At 44.3% G+C, this 23,697-nt stretch overlaps 1 protein-coding gene across 11 annotated transcripts in view; it reads right to left on the bottom strand.

Moving 5' to 3' along the window:
• The window catches only part of TLE1 (TLE family member 1, transcriptional corepressor), a 104,772-nt gene that overhangs the window by 15,011 nt on the left and 66,064 nt on the right, over positions 1–23,697 (bottom strand). For 5 of the 11 annotated variants that reach the window (XM_016961011.4, XM_054658121.1, XM_009456773.4 and 2 more), the window contains 7 exons: positions 21,655–21,771; positions 17,855–17,908; positions 17,192–17,344; positions 14,613–14,757; positions 13,610–13,711; positions 13,087–13,277; positions 11,538–11,614 (listed from right to left, as the gene is read on the bottom strand). In XM_016961011.4, coding sequence (XP_016816500.1) covers positions 11,538–11,614; positions 13,087–13,277; positions 13,610–13,711; positions 14,613–14,757; positions 17,192–17,344; positions 17,855–17,908; positions 21,655–21,771 — 839 coding nt within the window. The remainder of the gene's footprint in view (positions 1–11,537; positions 11,615–13,086; positions 13,278–13,609; positions 13,712–14,612; positions 14,758–17,191; positions 17,345–17,854; positions 17,909–21,654; positions 21,772–23,697) is intronic. The other 6 variants (XM_054658122.1, XM_016961010.2, XM_016961008.2 and 3 more) reach the window with 3 other exon arrangements.

Genomic DNA, 23,697 nt, shown 5'->3' on the forward strand with positions numbered 1-23,697 from the left:
ATACCAAATGTCACTAAGAAGATGGTAGCAGTTTCCTAAGGGGGAAAGGCAGTCTCTAGACAGCTGACTTAGACCACAAAAAAGACAATGAAAGCAATGACAATAATGAAGTGAAATCCATAGCTTTCCCCTAAGCCAGCTAAATCCAGTGGATGCTGGGCCCTTCCCAAGTAAGCTGTGGCAGAAGAAACCAGCGGTCACATGGAACAAGCTCCATCCTGCATCTGGGCCCTGGAAAGCAGGACCCACACAGTCAAGTGCAAGAAGTCAGAAGGCACAAGCAATTGCTTCAGTGTAATGACCAGTAACATGTGGGCACCAAGCCTAACTAACTTGAGCCTCATTTCCCCATTTTTACAATGTGCCCTGACAAAACTTAGCCTATGAACAGGACTGCTGAGGTGTGAAGTAATGAAGCCACATGGGAAAGTACTTCAAGAAAACTATGAAGCGCAATATAGTCAACCTTTGTTTGCCACATCACAGGAGGGGGCTCACTATCCCTTACTGTTTAGAGATGAGGGAAGGTGGCACAGGAGAGGCTAAGTAACTCGCCCATAACCACGGCTAGTAAGCGGTAGACCAACTCCAGCTCAGCCCAGCTGCAAAAGTGGAGCTGTTAATCTTTACCTTAGCTTCCACGTCAGCACTACCTGTGACGTTATCCCCTCAAGAGGGATAACGTGGGACCCACCAGGACAAAGACACCTACCCCACACATCGTGAGCAACATAAGGCATGTCGACATCGTGAGTGTGACTGTGGGGGCTGGGGGAACCGGGCTCCTTATAGAATGGATGAGAATAATGTAATTTATGATTCCAGAGGATACTCTTAGCCTGAAAACTAATAAAGGTGGTGGCTGGGAGGAATAGTGACATGGGGCTCATAAGAAAATCAGTCTTATTATTCTAAGACTTTAGAAGAAAGTATAATTTACCTGCTATGGGTAAAACCTTCCTCTGTCAATTTTTTTTAAGGGTCTGCACATCTAACCCATGACATCTACAAAATTTTTCCAGTTTGGCCATTTGCGTATTCTTCCAAATAGAAAATATGCAGAACAGGGTATAATTCCCACCTTATTTGGAAGACAGCATTTCTGCGTTAACGGAGGGCTTTATTAACAACTAACTTGAAAGTAGCAAACTTCAAAGCATTAGGTTGGGAGACTCTCTGTTTCCTTATTTAGAGGCATACACTCTATTTTCATTTATTTTTTTTAAAGGCAAATACAAAACTTCTTAAAATGGATATGTAAAAGAAGATTAAAGCAAAGAAAACAAGAAACAGATGACCTAAGTTGATAAATGAGGAAGTATTCCAGCCAAAGTCAACATTTAAGATTCTGAGTTCTAGGACCTAACTTCCTCTATCAATTACACATTTCCAAACTTCTCAATGTGCTGGGGCAGGAACAAGGCTCCTAAACAGGACAAAGATACAAATGGAGAAATTCTTGGATGGAAAGTAAAACAAAAAGAGGCTTAATATATTGCTATTTCAAAGCTAAACTAAAAAATTCCAGCAAAGGAACTATCACTACAGACAAAAACGAGCATTATCCAAGCAAGAAATATACACACTATATTTATATCCCATAAACCAAAAGTCATTTCTGACAAGGTGAAGAGGGAGAGAGAGAAGTAAAGTGAGGAATTATTATAGCTAAACACAACTGACATCAAAAGGAAGGTCCTCCCAGCTACTCAGGAGGCTGAGGCAGGAGGATCCCCTGAGCTCAGGAGTTTGAGGTCACCCTGGAGATCCCCATCTCATTTTTCTTTTTAAAAAGGAACGGCCTCACCTCAACTTAATTTCAAAAAATTAAGCTACATATTCCTATATCAGAAGGTAGAAAAACAGAAATTAAACTAATACCCACATGGCAATAATAAGGAACAAAATGGGCATGTTATTTTTAGCATTTAATAGACCAAAAAAAAAAAAAAACCTACCCAAATATCACTGTGATGGTCAATTTTATATGTCAACTTGATTAAATCAACTAAGGGACACCAGAGTGGCTGACAAAACTATTTCTAGGAGTGCCTCTGAGGCTGTTTCTAGAAGAGATTAGCATTTGAATAGGTAACCTGAGTAAAGAAGGTCCCCTCACCAGTGCAGGTGGGTATCACTGAAGGCCTGGACAGGACAGAAAGTTAGAGGAGGAGCAAGTGTGCCCTTCACTTGAGCTGGAACATCTACCTGCTGCTCTCGATTATCAGTGCTACTGGTTCTCAGGCCTCAGTTTGGAGTAGAACTACGCCGGCTTTCCCGGGCCTCCAGCTTGCAGACAATAAATCATGGGATTTCTCAGTCTACACAGTCGTGTGAGCCAATCCCTCCAAATAACTCCTTCTCCATATCCATATCTATAGTTTATTGGTTCTGTTTCTCTGGAGAACCCAGAGTCATACAACCCCATCAAATAAAAAGAGGGCTGAATCAATTTTCAAGTCCACTAAATAAGCGAGTTGTGGAATCTAGACAAAAACAGAGAAACCAGAAGATCAGAAACAGAAAAAGTGGGGTGAAAGGGGGAAGCCCCTGGCCACTGAAACTTTTTCTTGGCTAAAAGCCTGGAAAGGGTCTCTAATCACTGCTGCAAGTGTTTTCCTATGAGGCAATTTTACCCCAAACGTAGTTAAGATTTTTCTTTTCCCTTTAGGCTCTAAACCAAAAAGGTACTTTAAAGATTTATTTAAACACTAAACAAGTGGGTAGAAGATTTCTAAATTACATGTCTGGCATTAAAACATAGGGTGAAAGGACCTGTAACTACCCTAGACTCTTAAGCCAAACTATCATTAGCCTGAGTTATTACTGACCTCTAGGTGCTAATATATAAGGCAGGTAGAGCACAGCCCCCAGGTATTTATAGGGAGAACAGCAGTGCTACAGTGCCAGAAAAAAAAAAAAAAAAAGTCTAACTAAACTTTGGAATTTCTCTTACCAATGATCTCCACAGAGCTCAGGGGAATAAATGTCCTAAAACTAAAAATGAATTCAAGTTATGCTGAACTAAACAATACCAATTAAATCCAGCCTTGAGGGTATGAAAACAAGCTCAGGGTTACCTCTTATAAACCAACACTACTTAATAATTCGAAAATGCGAACCAGGGATCTCCTTTAGAAAAGAATGAATCACAGGGTCTTACACAATCCTGGACCTGTCTCCCACCTATTCAAGGCAACGAACATTTGTTTCCTGGGTGTCTATGCTCAAGGGACAAGACTTCGGGAACTTCCATCCTCCTGGGGAGGAAGCAGATAGAAACACGGCTTGTACACGATTATAATCCAAGCTCTCAAAAGTGTGAGAAGTGTCATAAGATGTTTCACGGTGCAACTGGAGGGAGACCATAGATGGGAAGGCATCCATGAAGGCTTCATGAAGGAGGCAGCAACTCAAGTGGACTTTGAAGGACAGAAAATACTTCAACAGAAAGAGACCAGTGAGAAGGGAAGCTGCTCCAGGGAGCAGGGGCTGGAGTCATCAGGGAACAGAGGCTCATCCCATTGGGTTAGCACAGGATGTAAAGCACACAGGACATGGCACCGGAAAAGCAGGCTGGGGGGATATTACCAGCGGGGCCTTGAAGGGCACGTCGGTTTATAGAGGTCGAACATCCCTTATCCAAAATGCTTCAGGACCAGAAGTGTTTCTGATCTCAGATTTTTTTCAGACTTCAGAATATTTACATATACATAAATGAGTCATCTTGGGGATGGGACCCAGTCTAAACACAAAATTCATTTCTGTTTCATACAGACCTTATGCACTTAGCCTGAAGGTGATTTTAGTTTTCCCTTGGGGATACCAAATAAACTGTGTGTTGTGTGTTTTGACCACACCTTGTCTCATGAGGTCAGGTGTGGAATTTTCCATGTGTGGCTCATGTCGGTACTCAAAAAGTTTCAGATTTTGAAGCATTTTGGATTTTGAATTTTCGAATTAAGATGCTCAATCTGTATTCAACTTTTGAAGATCTCTGTGCAACACACGGACCTGATAAGTGCTTTACAATAAAGAATACACTGACAGCAATCTGATGAGGAAGGAAGACAACACTCAGCTAGGACCTTACTGACAAAACTGGGCATGAGAAAGGTGAGAATTTTAACAAAGAATAAGACTGTTAAAAAAAAAAAAACGAGTTAAATGGGGAAGAATCTAACACTAAAGTTTGGGCTCAGATGTCAGAGGGAATGGGAATGATGCTTTAACAAAGAGAAGAAGTTTGGGGAGGCAGGAATGGGTATGAGAGAGGAGGGAAGGTGACCAGGGTGGTTGGGAAACCCATCTTGTCATCTTAACACCGGAAACAGGAGTGTGGAACGGTAGCACTACAAGTCATCTTGCTCTGTTCCACTCTGATTGACAACAGCGTGAAGTCACCAGGCCTTTGCACATGCTGGTCTCTCCACCTAGAGGTTCAGCCCCTTCCCCTATTGGGTTAGTGCAGCTCTGAAATCCTTTCTGCAGGGAATCCCTGCTTGACCATTCCCAATGGGATCAGTCCCCCATGCTGTGTCATAGGCTTTCTAGGACACTGTTCCTCTGTAATAGCTCCGTGGTAGCCTCAGGGTCTACAATTCTGCCTTGGATTTTGTGATTATTTAACTCATGTTCCCCTTGAAGGATCCTGTTCAGGATATGCCACACCAAATATGCTCTTTCGGTATATTGGTTATATTGAGCTGAAAACACTTGAGAAATGAGAGATCCAGGAAAGACTTTCTGACCTCTCTCTTTCTATACAAAAACAGGCCATAAAATTTCCCATGAGAAAGGTGCCCTCCCTGTACCAGAAACAGAAGAACAGCCTTATCACCAGAGTCTGGGAATCAACACTAAAAGGGATTTCCACAAATAAACTTACCAAAATAACCTTTGTCTCCCACAAGTTTTCCCCCAATATATCTATCTCTTAGTTACTTCCCCACAATTTACTGCCTCCAGCCCAAAACTCTTTTTCTTGTCATGTCTTCACAAATTTGTCATTTCTTTGTATAAAAGTGATACAAGGTCAGGCGTGGTGGCTCATGCCTGTAATCCCAGCACTTTGGGAGGCCAAGGCGGGTGGATCACCTGAGGTTATGAATTCAAGACCAGCCTGGCCAACATGGTGAAACCCTGTCTCTATTAAAAACACAAAAATTAGCCAGACATGGTGGTGTACGCTTGTAATCCCAGTGACTCGGGAGGCTGAGGCAGGAGAATCGCTTGAACCCGGGAGGTAGAAGTTGCAGTGAGCCGAGATTGGGCCACTACACTCCAGCCTGGATGACAGAACGAGACTTTGTCTCAAAAAAACAAAACAGAACAACAAAAAAAGGTGATACAAGCTGTCTGCTCTGGTCGCTTCTTTGGGTCTTCATTTCCTTGTGAAGACTCCCATGTACACCTAAATTCTTAATAAGACTTGCGTGCATTTCTCCTGTTAATCTATCTTATGTCAGTTTGATTCTCAGGCCCAGCGGCAGACTCTGAGAGGGCAAAGGAGAATTTTTCCTTCCCTGCACCCCATCCTAGGCTGTGAGCTCTCGGTGGGGTCCCCTATGCCTATGCAGGAGGTCTCAATAAAATCTGTGAAAGTGTGGATGGAAAGGAAGTGACAGGATCTGGATCTTAGTGAGCAGGTGATGTGGGAACCCTAAACCATGGCCCACAAGAGAGGGCTGAAGCGACAGACAAATTCTAGCCAGAAGAGAAGCCTCAGGGTGGTGTGGAGGTCTCCAAACACTGAAGAGCTGCCATGAGGATGATAGATTAGCAGTGTGCTGTGTGGTCTCAGCGGGTAGGAAAGAGCCAGGATTGATGAGTCAAAGTTCCAGGGAGACAGATTCAGCTCAAGGGCTAGAAGAGTTTTCACACAGTCATGGAAAATGCATTGTTCTGGGCAGCAGTGGGTCCCCCATCCTTGGACACGCACGGTCAGAGGCACACAGTCACTGCACGAGGCTATCTTAGCAGACTTGAACCATGGATGAGCATTTATACTAAAGGGACATTAAGGTCCCTCCTGCCCCAACTGAACTCTTCTGGCTGTAACACTCAGGAGGCACTCATCCACCTGCACATGGATCCCTCAAGCTCTCTCTCTGTGCACGACACAGACCGTGCCTCCCCGGTTCCATGGGAAACTCATTCCTTCCTGCATGCGCTTCAGCTTCACCCCACAAAGTCTTTCTGACCCTAATTTTGGTCACTTCTTTACATGTCTCCCTATCACCCACTGCTCTGCCTCAAGAGCACATATCACAAGTCAAACCAGGATATTTACTTTTCTTTTAATGACATCATCAAGCCCCCAAGGGCAGAGAAGGCTGAGAGCACCCTCTTTCCTGGAGCATGCCTGGCATCGCACACAAAGCCTGACAGTTCACACTCAGTCTATGAATGGCAACTGTGCCTTCCGTCTGCCTCACCCAAGCATTCTTTCCGTGGGTATTTTTCAGAGAATTATTTGTATAACTTTTAACGCCTCGTTCACTCTATCCTGGACACATGAGTTTGTCCTCATTTCTCTTAAGTGCCTCAGACCAGCCCTACTCAACGTGTGGTCAGCAAACACTGGCTACTGTTTGCAGTGAGATGAGTGCAGTCATCGAGAGTGAGCGACAGCAACCTGAGGACTTAGGGCTGTTGACTCTTGTAACAACAAAAAATGGACTTGGATTTGGTATCTTTTTCCTCCTATTCATTTGTATTGTATGTTACAAATGTACCTATCTTTGACTTACGGGGCGGGGCGGGGAACTGGTCTGTCACCATAAATAGTTTGAGCAGCACTGCCTCAGGCAATATTACTTTACTAAATAGTAAGAACAACAAGTCCTCTCATACTAATTAATAGATATGGGCAGTCATACGTAGAAAGCCGAAACTGAATCCCTTCCTTACACCTTATATAAAAATTAATTCAAGATGGATTAAAGATTTAAATATTAGACCTAAAACCATAAAAACCCTAGAAGAAAACCTAGGCAATACCATTCAGGACATAGGCATGGGCAAAGACTTCATGACTAAAACACCAAAAGCAATGGCAACAAAAGCCAAAATAGACAAATGGGATCTAATTAAACTAAAGAGTTTCTGCACGGCAAAAAAAAACTATCATCAGAGTGAACAGGCAACCTACAGAATGGGAGAAAATTTTTGCAATCTACCCATCTGACAAAGGGCTAATATCCAGAATCTACAAAGAACTTAAACAAATTTACAAGAAAAAAAACAACCCCATCAAAAAGTGGGCAAAGGATATGAACAGACACTTCTCAAAAGAAGACATTTATGCAGCCAACAGACACATGAAAAAATGCTCATCATTGCTGGCCATCAGAGAAATGCAAATCAAAACCACAATGAGATACCATCCCGTGCCAGTTAGAATGGCGATCATTAAAAAGTCAGGAGACAACAGATGCTGGAGAGGATGTGGAGAAATAAGAACACTTTTACACTGTTGATGGGACTGTAAACTAGTTCAACCATTGTGGAAGACAGCGTGGCAATTCCTCAAGGATCTAGAACTAGAAATACCATTTGACCCAGCCATCCCATTACTGGGTGTATACCCAAAGGATTATAAATCATGCTGCTATAAAGACACATGCACACATATGTTTATTGTAGCACTATTCAAAACAGCAAAGACTTGGAACCAACCCAAATGTCCATCAATGATAGACTGGATTAAGAAAATGTGGCACATATACACCATGGAATACTACGCAGCCATAAAAAAGGATGAGTTCACGTCCTTTGCAGGGACATGGATGAAGCTGGAAACCATCATTCTCAGCAAACTATCACAAGCACAAGGACAGAAAACCAAACACCGCATGTTTTCACTCACAGGTGGGAGCTGAACAATGAGAACACTTGGACACAGGTCGGGAACATCACACACTGGGGCCTGTCAGCAGGTGGGGGACTGGGGGAGGGATAGCATTAGGAGAAATACCTAATGTAAATAACGAGTTGATGGGTGCAGAAAACCAACATGGCACATGTATACCTATGTAACAAACCTGAACATTGTACACATGTACCCTAGAACTTAAAGTATAATTTTAAAAAATATATATATATAGAGAGAGAGAGAGAGGCAGTAAGATTGTATATAACCCAGATCCTGGCAACAATGGCAAAGTTCATTTTTCCTTCTGATATTAAGTCTATCTTCCTCACATAATATGGCTCAAACATGAAAGAGAATCCTAAAAAATATATTTTAGGCCGGGCATGGTGGCTCATGCCTGTAGTCCCAGCACTTTGGGAGGCCATGGCAAGAGGATCACTTGAGCCCAGGAGTTCGAAACCAGCCTAGGCAACCCAGGGAAACCCAGTGTCTCTATTAAAAAAAAAAAAAAAAATGGAGAGAGAGAGAGAGATTTTAATTATTTTAGAGCGAGCAATGATTGCCAAAGGCCAATGGCGATTTTGACCAAGATGAGAAAAGTACCCCGACATAGGATCACAACATTGGCCACTGTGTCCACTGTCCTTGTCCTTAGGCACATTGTGATTCTAGTTTGCACGGCTTTGAACACAAAGAAATGCAAGGTGCTCACAAGCCAAGGACATGAATACTTTAATAAGCATGATATTACTTCTGTCTTACAACTGACCCTGTTAATACACACACACACACACACACACATATAAGGAACAGGGTCCAATTTAACTGTGCCCACCCACCAGCCTTCCACCCTAGCATCACAGCTCACAGCTCTGCTCACCCGCCTTCCCCCACTGCATCTTCTATTACACCCAAGTGGGGGCTTAGCAGCTGAACACATGCCCCGTACCTCTAACTCTTGAAGCTAGCTTTTTCCCTAAGGATCAGCTGAACTTGGCCTTATTTGCCTATTATTCCACCAAAGGTTCATTGGTTACTGGTATTACTGCTTCTCATCACAACTTTACTGGTTTGCCCTTTATCCACTCACCAATCAGTAGAACACAACAGGTACAACACTGCTGGCAACCACAGACAGGAAATGCCCACAAGTGCCCCAAGGACCTCCCAGGCTGGAAGCAGGGGGGCATTCCCAAATCCCCAAGAAAACACACCAGGTAGTAACTAGTTCATGGGTACTCAACTGGAAGAGAACTACCAGCTAAGTGAACATTAAGCAATACTACCCCTGACTCCCTTCATTGGGCACAGAGATGTCATCATAAATTCCTAACATTGCTACTGATTCCTAGTGTAGACAAAAACCTCATTTCATAATGAATCAAATTATTGTGAAACAGATATTATAATATATGAAAAGTAGAGCAATGGGAATCGGCTTTCCTAAAAAGCAGGTGACAGGGTAAGAAATTCAATTTTATCTCATGCTGGTGGTTTATTTGAAACAAGGCTCTTATCAAAACCACACAAGGATGACCGGGCAGCTGAGTGGACTGCTCAAAATAATTCACCATGCTGGGCGTGGTGGCTCATGCCTGTAATCCAAGCACTTTGGGAGGCCAAGGCAGGAGGACTGTGTGAAGCCAGGGCCTCACAACTTTACTGGTTCGCCCCTTATCCACTCACCAATCAGTAGAATACAATAGCTACAACATCGCTGGCAACCACAGATAGGAAATGCTCACAAGTGCCCCAACGACCAGCCTGGGCAACATAGGGAGACCCTGTCACTACAAAAATAAATTTAAAAATTGGCCAGGTATGGTGACACACGCCTGTAGTCTTAGCTACTCAGGAAGCCAAGGCAGGAGGATGGCTGGAGCCTAGGAGGTCGAGGCTGCAGTGAGCTGTGATTGTGCCACTGCATTTCAGCCTGGGCAACAGAGCAAGACCCTGTTTCTAAAAATAAAAAACTCACTAATGTGACATGCAAGTGACGTACTGATAAAAGCTGAAAGCAACCACATGAAGAAAAGGGTATGACAAAAACAAACTGAAGGCCTAAGACATGTAGCACCAGTACCTTTATTGAAACAAAATCAGCTGGGCACGGTGGCTCACGCCTGTAATCGCAACACTTAGGGAGGCTGAGCAGGGCAGATCAGCTGAGGTCAGGAGTTCAAAACCAGCCTGACCAATATGATGAAACCCCATCTCTACTAAAAATACAAAAATTAGCCAGGCATAGTGGCATGCACCCATAATCCCAGCCACTCGAGAGGCTGAGACAGAAGAATTGCCTGAACCCGGGAGGCAGAGGTTGCAGTGAGCCGAGATCGCACCACTGCACTCCAGCCTCGGCAACGAGTGAAACTCTGTCTCAAAAATAAAAAAATAAAAAAAGAAAGAAAGAAAAAGAAAAAGAAAAAAAAGCAACAACATTTGCAAAGATCTGCTGCCTTAAAGAAAAAGAAAAAAAACAACATTTGCAAAGACCTGCCCCCTCCCCTCCCCTTTCCTCTCCTCTCCTTTCCTTTCCTTTCCTTTTTGAGACAGAGTCTCCTTCTGTCACCCAGGCTGGAGTGCAGTGGCATGATCTTCCCTCACTGCAACCTCCGCCACCCAGGTTCAAGCGATTCTCTGGTCTCAGCCTCCCGAGTAGCTGGGATTACAGGCACATACCACCATGCCCAGCTAATTTTTGTATTTTTAGTAGAGATGGGGTTTCGCCACATTGGCCAGGCTGGTCTCGAACCCCCGACCTCAGGTGATCCACCCGCCTCAGCCTCCCAAAGTGCTAGGATTACAGGCGAGAGCCACTGCGCCTGGCCTCTGCTATTTTCTATCTTAGGAGAAGGCAGAGTTTTGCTGCTAAGCAAAACAGACCTTCACATTTCAATTCTGCTGTTTAAAAAATTTGAGAACTTTAGCAATTCTTTGAAATCACACTCCTAATTACTAACATTATGAAAATGAAGCAATTTTTAAAGTGACCCAGGAAGAATAGCCAATTGAGTTTTTTTAAATTCCAATTCTTTTGTGCACTGGACACAAAATGAACATTAACTTTTCCTGCTTCCCCATGAAGCCACTTTGCTTTTTATAATTCTAGATCTCTTGGAGCACTCATCAAAACTTTACTTGGGGGTAAACCTGGGGTGCTGGCATCCAACACAACCTACCCTTCAAATAACTCTTGTTTCCACCAAAATAAGAAAAAGGTGGCACAGAGCTGAGTAAAGAGATGACACATTTCAAAAAAGTGTCTAAGCCTACAAGAGTTCGTGACAGCTGACTGCCCACAGCACAGCACTGTTGGGAATCTCCAGCAGCTGCCCTCTAACCAAATGGCAGAGCAGAGCAGCTTTCTGAGGGGTCAGGCGAAGAGGGCCAGCCACCTCCAGCTCTTTCCTCCCACCTCGTCCTCATCTCCAACAGTTTCTCTCCAGAAATAACTAAGGAGATCACCCCCAGGGAGAAGACAGAGGCATGACACCTACAAGCTGCCTATTTATAGAAAGTGTTAACACTCCTCAGGAAAAGACACCAGAAATCTCCTTGGAAACGCCCAAGCCTGTACTCCCTTTGGAATTCTAGTCTGCTAATACCAATCACTGAGTAACCACCTTTAAAACAAAACCAAGGTCTTTGAGGTACTTACGGTTTCCCCCCAGGGATTCCTGCCAGGTTTGGAGGAATGGTAGGTACTCTCATGTGAGGGGGAGGATCAAACCCCACCTGGAAACAAAAATAAGGCATTGCAGACTCAGTTTATTGCAGCAGGCACTTTGTGAACATCAATACCGTTCATTAGAAACTCACAGATCCCCAAAGCAACATAAATGGGAACAGTAACATGGCCTAGTGTTTTTCTTTTTAATTACTATGCAAGAGGTAATATAAGCACCCCTGAACGCCACAAGACCCACTTCCTTTTTGGGAGGTAGAGAGGAGATGTGATCTATTTGTGCACTGAGAACCACCTCCCCATGGTAAATACTTCCCTTAGACTTACAAGCAAGTTCACAGAGCAGTATGTTGTATTAGGATTTCTCAACCTCAGCACTATTGACATTTGGGGCCAAACAGTTCTTTTCTTTGTTAGGGGCCGTCCTGGGTGTTGCAGGATGCTGAATAGCATTCCTGGCCCCTACTGTTTATGTGCCAAGAGGAATCCACACCTGCCCCCCCTCCCACCCCCAGTTATGATAATCAAAAGTGTCTCCAGATATTATCAAATGTCCTCAAGGGACAAAATCATCCCCAGTTGCATACATGGGTCTAATTTAATGCTTAAGGATTCATACATGGATTCCCTACTTTGTGCAGCGTTAAGGACAGCATGTAGTCTCTCAGCTGACCACCTTACTTTCAACACTTTGCCCGCCACTGCACAGCCTCTCCTACAAGTGCAATATCAGGAAAAACAAATGAATCTTAATGTCACCGCAAACTAGTGGAGGTAATGCTATGTGAAGAGGGGACAAGAGAGAAAGGTAGAGGACATTTTTCAAACAGCCAAGAGAAATGACGGTGGGACTTTATATCCTTAATGCAATCAATGATCACAGAGCCAATTCTACCCTTCAAATGCAGTTTTGTTTCTTCTTGTTCAAAAATTAGATCATTTGCACAGTGGCAAGAGGCAGGGCAAACAGACGAGAGACGGCCTGCCCCCGTGGTTCAGTCTGTCCAGAATTCTACCTGTTTACAGAGACCATTGCTTATATATAAGTCATGCTATTGGGTTTAAAGTGTAACATAGGCATAGAAAGAGAAAGCGATGGCTTCTCAGACATTTTTTCCTAAGGTTTAATGAGAAAAAAAAAGTTCAAGAAAATGAATGAAAAGGCTTCTGTGAACCACTCGAATCATTTCGTCACCTTCAAATAAAAAAAGTCGACTTTGGTGGGAGAAAACCAGATGTCCCCTGAACCACTGAAGGAGCTTCTAAACACTGCCTTTTTCATCCACAAAAACAGTAAAACAAAAAACGTTTGGCCCTCACTTAATGAAGCAGCATGCTGATGAAAGCTGACAAGAGGAAGGTGAGTGTGTGGCTGGGACACTGGGCGTCTTTGTCTCCGAGGTGTGTGGGGCTGGCTGCTCCTGCCCACGCAGCGCAGAGAGGCCTGGCCCCAAACCTGACAGCGCTCAATGGAGCATGCAGCGTTCCTACCCCAACCACAGCCCACCCGACAGCGGCCTACCATGGGGGAGCGCCCGTAGGCCACCACGGCGGCCGCGGCGGCTGCGGCGCTCATCTGGGGCGACATGTTGTGTAAACTGGCGTAGGCAGCGCCTGGGCTGGTCAGCTCGCCGTTCATGCCAGCGTGGGGGACCATCCCAAAAGGAGCAGGGTATGGGCCGGGCACTGCCAGGGGTGTCCTCAAGCCAGCTGCTGAAAGGAAACACAAGCCGCACATCATTCAACTGACCCACTCCATCAAACCTGACCAGCAAGTCTGGCCTCATCATTTGTCAGTGTCACTCATGGGGAGAGAGAAAGAGGTAAGGCTTCTAGGGGAGGGGGAAAATCACCTCCAATTTATACACTGGATCCCTCCTTCCCCAGAGCGAATTCATCTCCAGGAAAGAAAAGACTCCAGGGGAAGCACAACCCACACATTTTCTCATTTGTGTAAATGGCAGCACCAGGAAGCCAGGGGAATTAAGCGTATTCCATACCCAATTTACAGAGGGCAAACCAAGGCACAGGCACCAAGTGTTTACCTGACTTAATCTCAAAAGAAGATTTTCTCGATAAAATCCAAGATTTCTCTTTCAGTCCGAACTTTCCATTCCCTGGTACCAATTCCAAATGAAAATCCAATCCTGGATTTACGTAAACCAAAGCACGGGTTTAGGAGGAATATTCTGTTGCCTATTTTCCTTTGGGCCCAGGTTGTTGTTTTTTTCCTTTCCCACTGGGGAATATCAGGTTGCAAATTATGAGTTTTTTAAGGGCTGGAGTCGCAGAGAAACCCTCCTAATTTCTACTGCAGGAGAGACCACTGATTCCTGAAGCCTCCCCTAGCAGAAAACCAGCAAACTATAGTCTGCAAGGAGCACGGTTGGGCCAGCCAAACCGCTGTTTCAGCCAGTATTAGCGAAGTCAGACGCACAATGCTAGTTAGGTAGGGAGGCTTGTGTTCAAAATAATTATCAGAAACTTTACTGAAGTCCCTAGGATTTGAATTATTTAAAACTAAAAGAAGGCTGGGCAAGGTAGCTCACGCCTGTAATCCCAGCACTTTGGGAGGCTGAGATGGGCAGATCACCTGAGGTCAGGAGTTTGAGACCAGCCTGGCCAACATGGTGAAACCCCGTCTCTACTAAAAATACAAAAATTAGCCAGGCGTGGTGTCAGGCGCCTGTAATCCCAGCTCTTTAGGAGGCTCAGGCAAGAGAATCGCTTGAACCCAGGAGGCAGAGGTTGCAGTGAGCTGAGATCGCGCCATTGCATTCCAGCCTGGGGGGACAAGAGCGAGACTTCGTCTCAAAGAAAAAAAAAAGAAAAGCTGAATGTAAACAGCTGGAGACTGAACAGAGTGCAGCTGCTGAAACCCAAGGACAAACATCTGTTTCTTATCATGGCTTTTTCAGAGATAGGAAGGAGGGTGGCCCTAAGTACATTTCATATTTGTAGGGCAATTGCGTCACAACATTAACAGACAACAAATCAAGCTGGGAATGGGAGAAACCAAACAAAGCACAACAAGAGGCGATGCTGTACCCGCTTGGTTAACGAGGGGGTCTATGGCTGGAGGCTTGCCGAGACCTGGACGGAGGCCTGGAGTGGCGCTGGTGCCCGGCGTTGGCATGTCGCTCCGAGGCGTTGGTGTGCTGGATTTCAGAACAGGCGTGCTGGCTTTTTCATGCTGGTGTCATTAAACAAATTAAATGAGTATTATTTTTAATCCAAGCCATATTACACAATTTATCACAACAGCAGCTGGGACACTGGGCACCTTCTAGCTACTCCCTCAGCCAATTTTCATAAATCCACACAATGTTGACAGCATTAACTTGTGAGCGAGAAATGTTGACCTTTCCTCTTCCTGCCAGAATTAAAACTCGAGCTAGAGACACAGAACATGATCACACTTCTTCCTCCGCAGATTTTATTTTAAAAGTATTTTCCATCAGCCTTGTGGACTTTGGGTCTACGCCAAGTTAGAAAGATGACCACCCAGAGAATATTTCCCAGGCACTCAGAAACACATGTCCTGGCCGCCAAGTCCAAGGAAGACCCCTTTTCTTTTCTTTTTTTTTTTTTTTTTGAGATGGAGTCTCACTCTGTCAACCAAGCTGGAGTGCAGTGGCGCAATCTCGGCTCACTACAAGCTCTGCCTCCCGGGTTCACGCCATTCTCCTGCCTCTGCCTCCTGAGTAGCTGGGACTACAGGTGCCCGCCACCATGCCCAGCTAATTTTTTTGTATTTTTAGTGGAGACGGGGTTTCACCGTGTTAGCCAGGATGGTCTCGATCTCCTGACCTTGTGATCCACCCGCCTTGGCCTCCCAAAGTGCTGGGATTACAGGCCTGAGCCACCGTGCCGGGCCAGAAGACCCCTTTTCAAGTCTCCTTTTTAGGTAGCCCTGGGACTGAGACAAATGGTGAGAGAGAGTGGGGCCAGTATCTCAGAGACAAAAGCCCCAGGGCTAACCTTACCAATATGCTTAAAAAGAACAACACTTTGGAGTTAAGAGTCACTGCCCACTTGCCTACATAACCAAAGTGGACCCACCAGTGCAGATCAGAGACTGAACACCAGCAAGGGGCCTTTCGGAGTCCAGACAGTAACAGGGTTACAGGGCACCTTCTCTGGCCTTTCAACCTTTCATGTGCTTTACAACACAGTCCAAGAACCACTACAGTGTGGCAAAGAGCACAGGCTAAAGAGAGCTCTTTCTGACCTTGGATCATGAGCCACGGCTGTGTAGCCTTGTTAAGTTATTCATTCCTCCCAACCAGTAAAATGGGATAATGCCTACCGGGACCAGGTAAGGATTAACTGCAGGGTTGTTATGAAATATTATTGTTAAAAGATGATGCAGTCTACAAAGTTTGATGGAATGAGTGACCACATGAGTGGGTTCTGATGCACCAGTTCCTGGCTTCCCCTGGGGCCTCCTTTGTGCATCACTGATCTGACGAGCTCCATAATATCGGGGCATGCTCTATGACATGCCCCGATATTAAGGATCAGTCTACCAGGTAAATGACCAGCCTAAGAAAATGAAGACTTAAGAATCTCGGAAGTTTGAGGCCAGGTGCGGTGGCTCACACCTGTAATCCCAGCACTTTGGGAGGCCAAGGCAGGCAGATTGCCTGAGGTCAGGAGTTCAAGACCAGCATGGCCAACATGAAACCCTGTAATAAGCCAAGAATGCACCACTGCACTCCAGCCTGGGTGACAGAGTGAGACTCCATCTCAAAAAAAAAAAAAAAAAAAGAAGAAGAAGAAGGCGGCAATGAACATGGATGCGTGTACACCCTCTCTAATGTATGGTGGTACCAGGCGTGGTGGTGAGTGCCTGTAATCCCAGCTACTGGAGAGGCTGAGGCAGGAGAATTGTTTGAACCTGGGAGGTGGAGGTTGCAGTGTGCCGAGATCACGCCACTGCACTCCAGCCTGGGCAACAGAGTGAGACTCCGTCTCAGAAAAAAAAAAAAAGAATCTCAGAAGTTTGAACCATTTGTCAACTGGGAAGTTTCAGAGAGCTGTGTGGCAAAAACACATCCCCCAAGTAAGACGGCAATGAGGCTGGGCTTGTAATCCCAACACTTTGGGAGGCTGAGGCGGGTGGATCAAAGAGGTCAGGAGTTCAAGACCAGCCTGACAAACATGGCAAAACCCCATCTCTACTAAAAATACGAAAAAAAAAAAAAAAATTAGCTGGGCATGGTGGCGCGCGCCTGTAATCCCAGCTACTCAGGGGGCAGAGGCAGGAGAATCGCTTGAACCCAGGAGGCAGAGGCTGCAGTGAGCTGAGATTGCACCACTGCACTCTAGCCTGGATGATGGAGTGAGACTCCGTCTCAAAAAAAAAAAGGAGAAGAAGAAGAAGAAGAAGGCAATGAACATAGATGCGTGTACACCCTCTAATCATGGCCGAAAAGAGACGACTGAGAGGGGAAAAAGTAAACCCTGAATGGTGACAAAGAACAGAAGGATGAGTTTCACTATTAAACTCTTAAAAATACAACCCTCAAGCAGCAAAACCCCCACATTTCCAATACTTCAGAGTCCTCCAGTCCACAATGAAAAATACACTGCCAAACAGGCAAGTGTCAGTTTTCTTTACCTACCAAGCTCATTTCTTTGGATTTCAAAGAAGTGGAACTTGCTGAGGAGGCCGTGGAAGCTGGACTGCTAGAAGCATCCTTCTTTAGCAGGCGATTTTTGTCGATTCCATTTTCCCGAGGCGAGTGGGCAGGGCTTGCTCGCGGAGAAGAAGGGTCCTCAACAAGCATAATCAAAAGTTTTCATGATTTAGCTTGTAACAGACAGACTTTTCCCTTTCCACACTCATTCTCTAAATTTAAGGACAGAGCTGAAAGTCCTTCGGGTTGGGGTTGTACAAGGTGACCAACACCATGTTATAAATGAGCAATATGGTGTCGGCAAACATCCCTGCAAACATGCCATAAAAAAAACCCCGCAGTCATATCCCTCTTTGTGCCTCAGGCTTAAGAACTTTGCCTAAAGGGCACTGGAAGGAAAGGGGAGCCAAACATCCAACTTAGGCATTCAAAATGTCTAGAGAAATATCTTTTTTTAAAGGAAATAAAACTTTATGTCAGTTAGACCATTATTACTCCATACATGAGCAACCATTAACTTCTTAATGTAAGAAGTTGCAAGAGGTCCCGCCACCGAGGGGGCTCTACTTCCTTCATTCACTGTTAGTTTTTTTTCCTAACATTATTCAAATCATTCTGAAGACAAACTTTGATGAAAAGAATGGTTACCTCATTAGACACATCCACAACTAAGTTGTCATCGCTTTTGTCACCATCACTGTCCTGGAAAAAAGAAACAGTAACGCCATTTACTAAAAGCTAAGGATAGGTTTGAGGCACAGTTAGATTTCTTTCTATAGTTCCTGGTGGCAGACAGACTAAAAAAACTACCTGGGACAGGCCTGCAGGCTCTCTATGAGTTTGCCAGCCCTAGTAATTATTATCATCTTCCCCCTCTTCTCATCTGACCTGGGGCTAGGCAAAGCTTCAGGCAGGAATTCTGTAGCAGTAGCAAACCAACTATCCAATCACAACTTGTTTACAGGTGATGGCAAGTTGCAAATACTTGGCAGATTGTAAGAGCTCAGTAAATGGTTGCAACAGCTGAATTTCTCGAGGGCTGAAATCTCTAATTTGAGATCTGCACACCCTTATATCAGAGTTTTTCCATATGATTTCAAGGGAAACCATTTTCCCATGGGATTACTAGTTAATGCAAAAAAAAAAAAAAAAAAAAAAGAATCCCGCAAAGCTAGCTGGTGGATCGAATAAGCGAACAAAACCCAATCTTTTTCTCTTAAGTAACAAAAAAGTAAATTAAAAATAAACCTTTTTAGCAATCAGCTTGAAGTATTTTTGGAAAGATAATAGATGGCAATATTTGAAGGGCAATGGCATTCTGCAATAGGGCTCTCATTGTCCCTTCATAAAGCTATCATATTTACTAATCAGAGGAAACTCCAAGGTAGCACTGGGTTTGGAAAAGATTCGGAAAAGCTGTTCAGCCGGGCACGGTGGCTCACGCCTGTAATCCCAGCACTTTGGGAGGCCGAGGCGGGCAGGTGGATCGCTTGAGGCCAGGAGTTCAAGACCAGCCTGGCCAACATGGTGAAACCCTGTCTCTACTAAAAATAGAAAAATTAGCCGGGTGTGGTGGCGCATGCCTGCAGTCACAGCTATTCAGGCAGCTGAGGCACAAGGATCGTTTGAACCCAGCAGGTGCAGGTTGCAGTGAGCTGAGATCGTGCCACTGCACTCTGGCCTAGCCGACATAGCAAGACTCTGTCACAAAAAAATAAATAAAATAAAGCCTGTTCAATTTAATGATGTGGGCTGGGCGCGGTGGCTCAAGCCTATAATCCCAGCACTTTGGGAGGCCAAGGCAGGTGGTTCACGAGGTCAGGAGCTCGAGACCAGCCTGGACAACATGGTGAAACCCCGTCTCCACTAAAAATACAAAAATTAGCTGGGTTTAGTGGTGTGCATCTGTTAATCCCAGCTACTCGGGAGGCTGAGGCAGAAGAATCGCTTGAACCTGGGAGGCGGAGGTTGCAGTGAGCTGAGATTGTGCCATTGCACTCCAGCCTGAGTGACAAAAGCAAGACTCCATCTCAAAACAACAACAACAACAACAAAAAATTCAATGATGTGATCATCCCTACATCAAGTTTGAGGCAGGCTGAAAAAGTCTACCTTCTTAGCCAAAACGTCTCATGTCCTTTAGGGCAGAGTAATACATTATACAATGTAGGCATATGGAAAAAGCAGGACATCTCAATGGGATTGAATTCTTGGAAAGGAAAAGGTCCTGAATTTATGATCTAAACAATTCTTTTACTGATACTGTTGTCAGTGAAGAATATAGAAATAATATCTGAAAAATATTAGTACAAACAAGTGCAAATATTATCCACATTGGCCTTCTGAAGTAGGCCCACAAATCTAGTCTAGAAAGTTTACCCTCAACTCTAAATTCAGGTCTTAAATGATTTGTTTCCTAATCATACCCAGAGCACTACACGTGAGAGACCCAATTTATTTTCTTCAATAGCGTGTTACAAGATATATTTTAGCCATGGTTACAGGGACACCATGCAATTCACTAGTAACAACTTCAAATTACAACCAGTGAGGAAGCCTGGGTAATCCTAAATAACAGTCTACTGAAATAAATATTTTCATGCAATAAAGAACAAAACTAATACTAACGAAAATCTGTTTTCTCTTGGTAAAGCCCACAGCAAAGCACAAATGTTTCCAGGTATTAAGGGTGGTGGTGGTGAAAAAATATAAACTAAAAGAGTTTCTCTTCTAAAAAGAAAATTATGAAAATGGCTAATTTAGTACACATAAGGAACTAGCAAAAAGTAGCAAACTATTCCTTTGTTACAATGGAACTCTGAAGTGAGTTTACTGTAATTTAAATCTTAGCTTTGTACTGGACCCTTCTGCAAATATAAACCTTCACAGGACAGTACATGTCTGTCATCAGTGATCTAAGGTCTGAGGCCTCTGTTCCAGATTCTCCAACATACTCTCCACACATGGTCCCTAACCATCTATCCAACCAGACAAACCTAGTACATGCAGGTTACAAAACTACCACGGCAAGCTTTATGGATTCTAGAGCACTCATTACTAAATAACTTACTATACACAACAGCCTCATGAAGGGCAATTCAGAATTCTACATCAGCAAATCTCTGCATGTCATAAACCTTCCAACTTGCTTATTAACACTGAAAGTACACAATGAAAGTACATGCATGGGACATCAGCTCTGGGCAACAGGCAAGGGGAGAATGATATGTGCTAAAAAGTGTTGGGCTAGGGTGGGGAGAACCAACAGCTTTGTTTCTTAGTATGTTATTAAAGCATAGTGCAAAGTGTGAACCAATTTGAGGATCTCTGGTAAAATAATCCAATACTGGAGGTGGGTTTGCGCATCTTAGCATTGTGTCGAAGAGCAGAGATACTACAGCTGGCTCCAGCAAATCACTGGGATGTTATAAGAGTTAAATGAAATAATCCATGTAAAAATCACAAGGTACCTGGCACTAACTCCAGGTGGTACTCAAAAAGATGTTACCTATCATCAGCTATAGGCTTGGGCCAGCCAGCAGGAGACACTATCCTCTGTCTAGTGTTTAGACCTCCACATAGCCTGCACAGTAGATACCTCTTCCTCCAAGGGCATCAGGGACATAGCCCCATTTCAGCAACTTTACTTTCATACTGTTCCTGAGAATGCATCCATCCTGAAACAGACACTCAGGGACACACAGGCAACTCCAAGTCATACATCGGCTGCAATGTTTATAACCCTGAGAACAGAGCCAATGGCCATCTGGCTTGGTTTGGTTTCCTTTTGAATGTGGTTTTAGCTGGATCTGTGACAAGAGCCCTCACTCCATCAACCAGTAGAGTGATCTCATCTACAGAATTTAAACAAGATGCCTTTGGGGTTTCTTCCATTTTGACCATGAACTTAGATCACTAGAATGCTCACTATGGAAGACATTGAGCTCTGCCTTGAGAAGTACCATGAGCCTATATTATCAGAACAGCATCCACAAAGCTTTTGTGACACTATAATTTTTACTCTATTTTAGCAGGAGTGGCTACTAAATTCAGAGTCCAGGACAAAATGAAAAATGCAGAGACCTTATTCAAAAATTGAGAACGCAAAGATGGTGAGATCAGAGCATTACACCAAGGGAGGCGGGGGGCCTGGGGGACTCCTAACAAGAGCAGGGCCCTGAGCAACCACACAGCCCACAAAGCCAGCCCTGCATTTTCATATTCCCTTTTGAGTAACAAAGGCAGGAAGTCTAAAGCTTAACACTGAGCCTGGCAGAAGCATAATTTACAGCCCCAAAGGGAAATACTATCCTACAATGTAAGAACCTCTCCTCTTTACAGTATTATTTTTAAGGACATGGAATTATCACTAAGATCTTAGAGTACACTTGGATACTCAGGTGAGCAGTAAGCAAACAAATATTATTTCAAGTCCTTTAATTACTTACATAGTGGCTGGAGTCCTTATCATCCACCTTCCTTTTCTTGATGTCATTGGAAAATTCAGGTCCATTTCTGCGTTTATCTGTGCCTCTTAGACTGTCTGGGACCAGGAGGGAATTACTCTGTAAGACAAAAAAATTAATCAAAGATTTCTTCCCAAGCCTCTTTGTACACATGAAAACCCAACCTCAATGTGAGAACTATTTTTGAAAGGTGATACCTACACAGCGTTTCATTCCATTTAATTCATCTCATCTAAAGACTTTGATGGCAAACATATCTACAGGTTTACACACTTAAAAGGGAGACCCTGACTTTGCAATCAAACCATCCAAAGCTAGGTGGATTCTTCAGGCCTCCTTGGAAATGTGCTTCTGTTCTATTTACTGTTTGAGAAATAGGAGCTTGCTGTGTTGTATGTGGATGTGTTTTTATTCTTTCCCACTGCGACTTCCTGGTCAGGAATACGAATGGCCTATGAGCAAATCTTGAGATTACTCTATTAGACATATTCTTTAACTGTAAGAGTCAATGTGTACCACTCTAAAAAGGCACAAAGGAAGCGGTGGGATTAACAGCATGGTTTCCTAAAAGGCAAATCACATTTTCCACAGCAACAATGAAGGAACTCTTTTGAATTCTTTTAATTTATTGTTGAAAATAAGACTTGGTGTTCCTCGCCAATAGCACTGAAATTTAAGATCTAAGGGGGGAATTTCAGCCAGTGAATCTTCAATAGCAAGGCCAGCTCCCACACACAAAAGCAGGAACAAGGACTAATCTTTTCCACAAATGACACAGGATACTTTCATTCGCATATGCCGAGTAGAACTGTTGACCCAAAGAAAACAGGCATTTTAGATATTTTGGGGTCACATGACATGATCTGACATCTCTTCAATTCCCATCTCCCCTCAGGCTAAAGCATCAGAACATGTTACAATGAGTTCTTTTAAGTGTGGGATTAGCATATGCAAGGGGGCAATTTGTTCAGTGATGTGTTACTGCCCTGAACAATGTTGAATGAGCTGTGCAAAAACCTCCTTTCACAAAGCCCAGATAACCCCAATCTCTGAAAGATGTTTGAGCACTAAGAGGACAGTGTCCAGGGCCAACAGACAATTATGTTACCTTTCTCTGCCACAATTTAAAATAGAAGGGGTTGGGGGATACCTTTAAGTTAGACCACATCTAATGCAACAGTATACAACAGGAGCAAATATTTTATGGTATCTTTTTAAAAGCCCTGAGTTTCATTCCTAACCAGCCAGAGGTAATCAGCCAGGTGGCCAGCCCTCAAAGCTCCCCTGAAAACCATGGACCCCACCATGGGAGGGTTGTCCCCAGCTCAACCATATGCAGGAGGAAATCAAAACTGGGGACCAGAAGGCAATCCCAAGCCTCTTGGCCCGCCTCAGGGACTGACTCTAAAGGAGCTGGGCTCTTTTATTCATGACTGTTCAAGCTACACAAATGCCAGGAGGCTTAGATAAAAGCAGCTGGGAGGGACCAACGCAATTCAATATAGAGAAGCTCAAAGTAATGTCTTTACCACAGTGTTTGGGGCTGAAAGGTGAGCCGGCTGGATCCCTGAACTAATTACCTAGATACATGTCCGCTAAAAGCTAACCCCTCCAACCCAGACCCCCAGCTGACAAGGCTGCAGGAGACCTAACTCTTGCAAAGTGCTAACACGCCCTCTGAAAAGCTGGGCCGGGGCAGCAGCTGCTTGTTCACACATGGGAAACCTGTTTAAATACACCCCTCCTAGTTTACTTCAGCCCCGAGGTCTCCTCCTCCAGACTCTGAGCAGCATCCAGGGCAGGGCTGTATCTTATTCAACTTTAAATCCGCCCAAGTACCCAGCAAAATGGGGCACAGAGGCTGTGTGTGCTGACCAGTTTTAAGTTCAAGTCTCTCTCCACAGCCTTCCAAGCCCTGCTGCTGTCATCAGCACTGCGCATCCAAGCCACAGGGCCATTCCAAGACAGCTTCTTAATGTCTTGTTTTTTTTTGTTGTTGTCGTTTAATGATGTCAAGTGGTACTG

This window comes from Pan troglodytes, chromosome 11, assembly GCF_028858775.2.
Source record: "Pan troglodytes isolate AG18354 chromosome 11, NHGRI_mPanTro3-v2.0_pri, whole genome shotgun sequence".
In the NCBI taxonomy this organism is placed as follows: Eukaryota; Metazoa; Chordata; class Mammalia; order Primates; family Hominidae; genus Pan; species Pan troglodytes.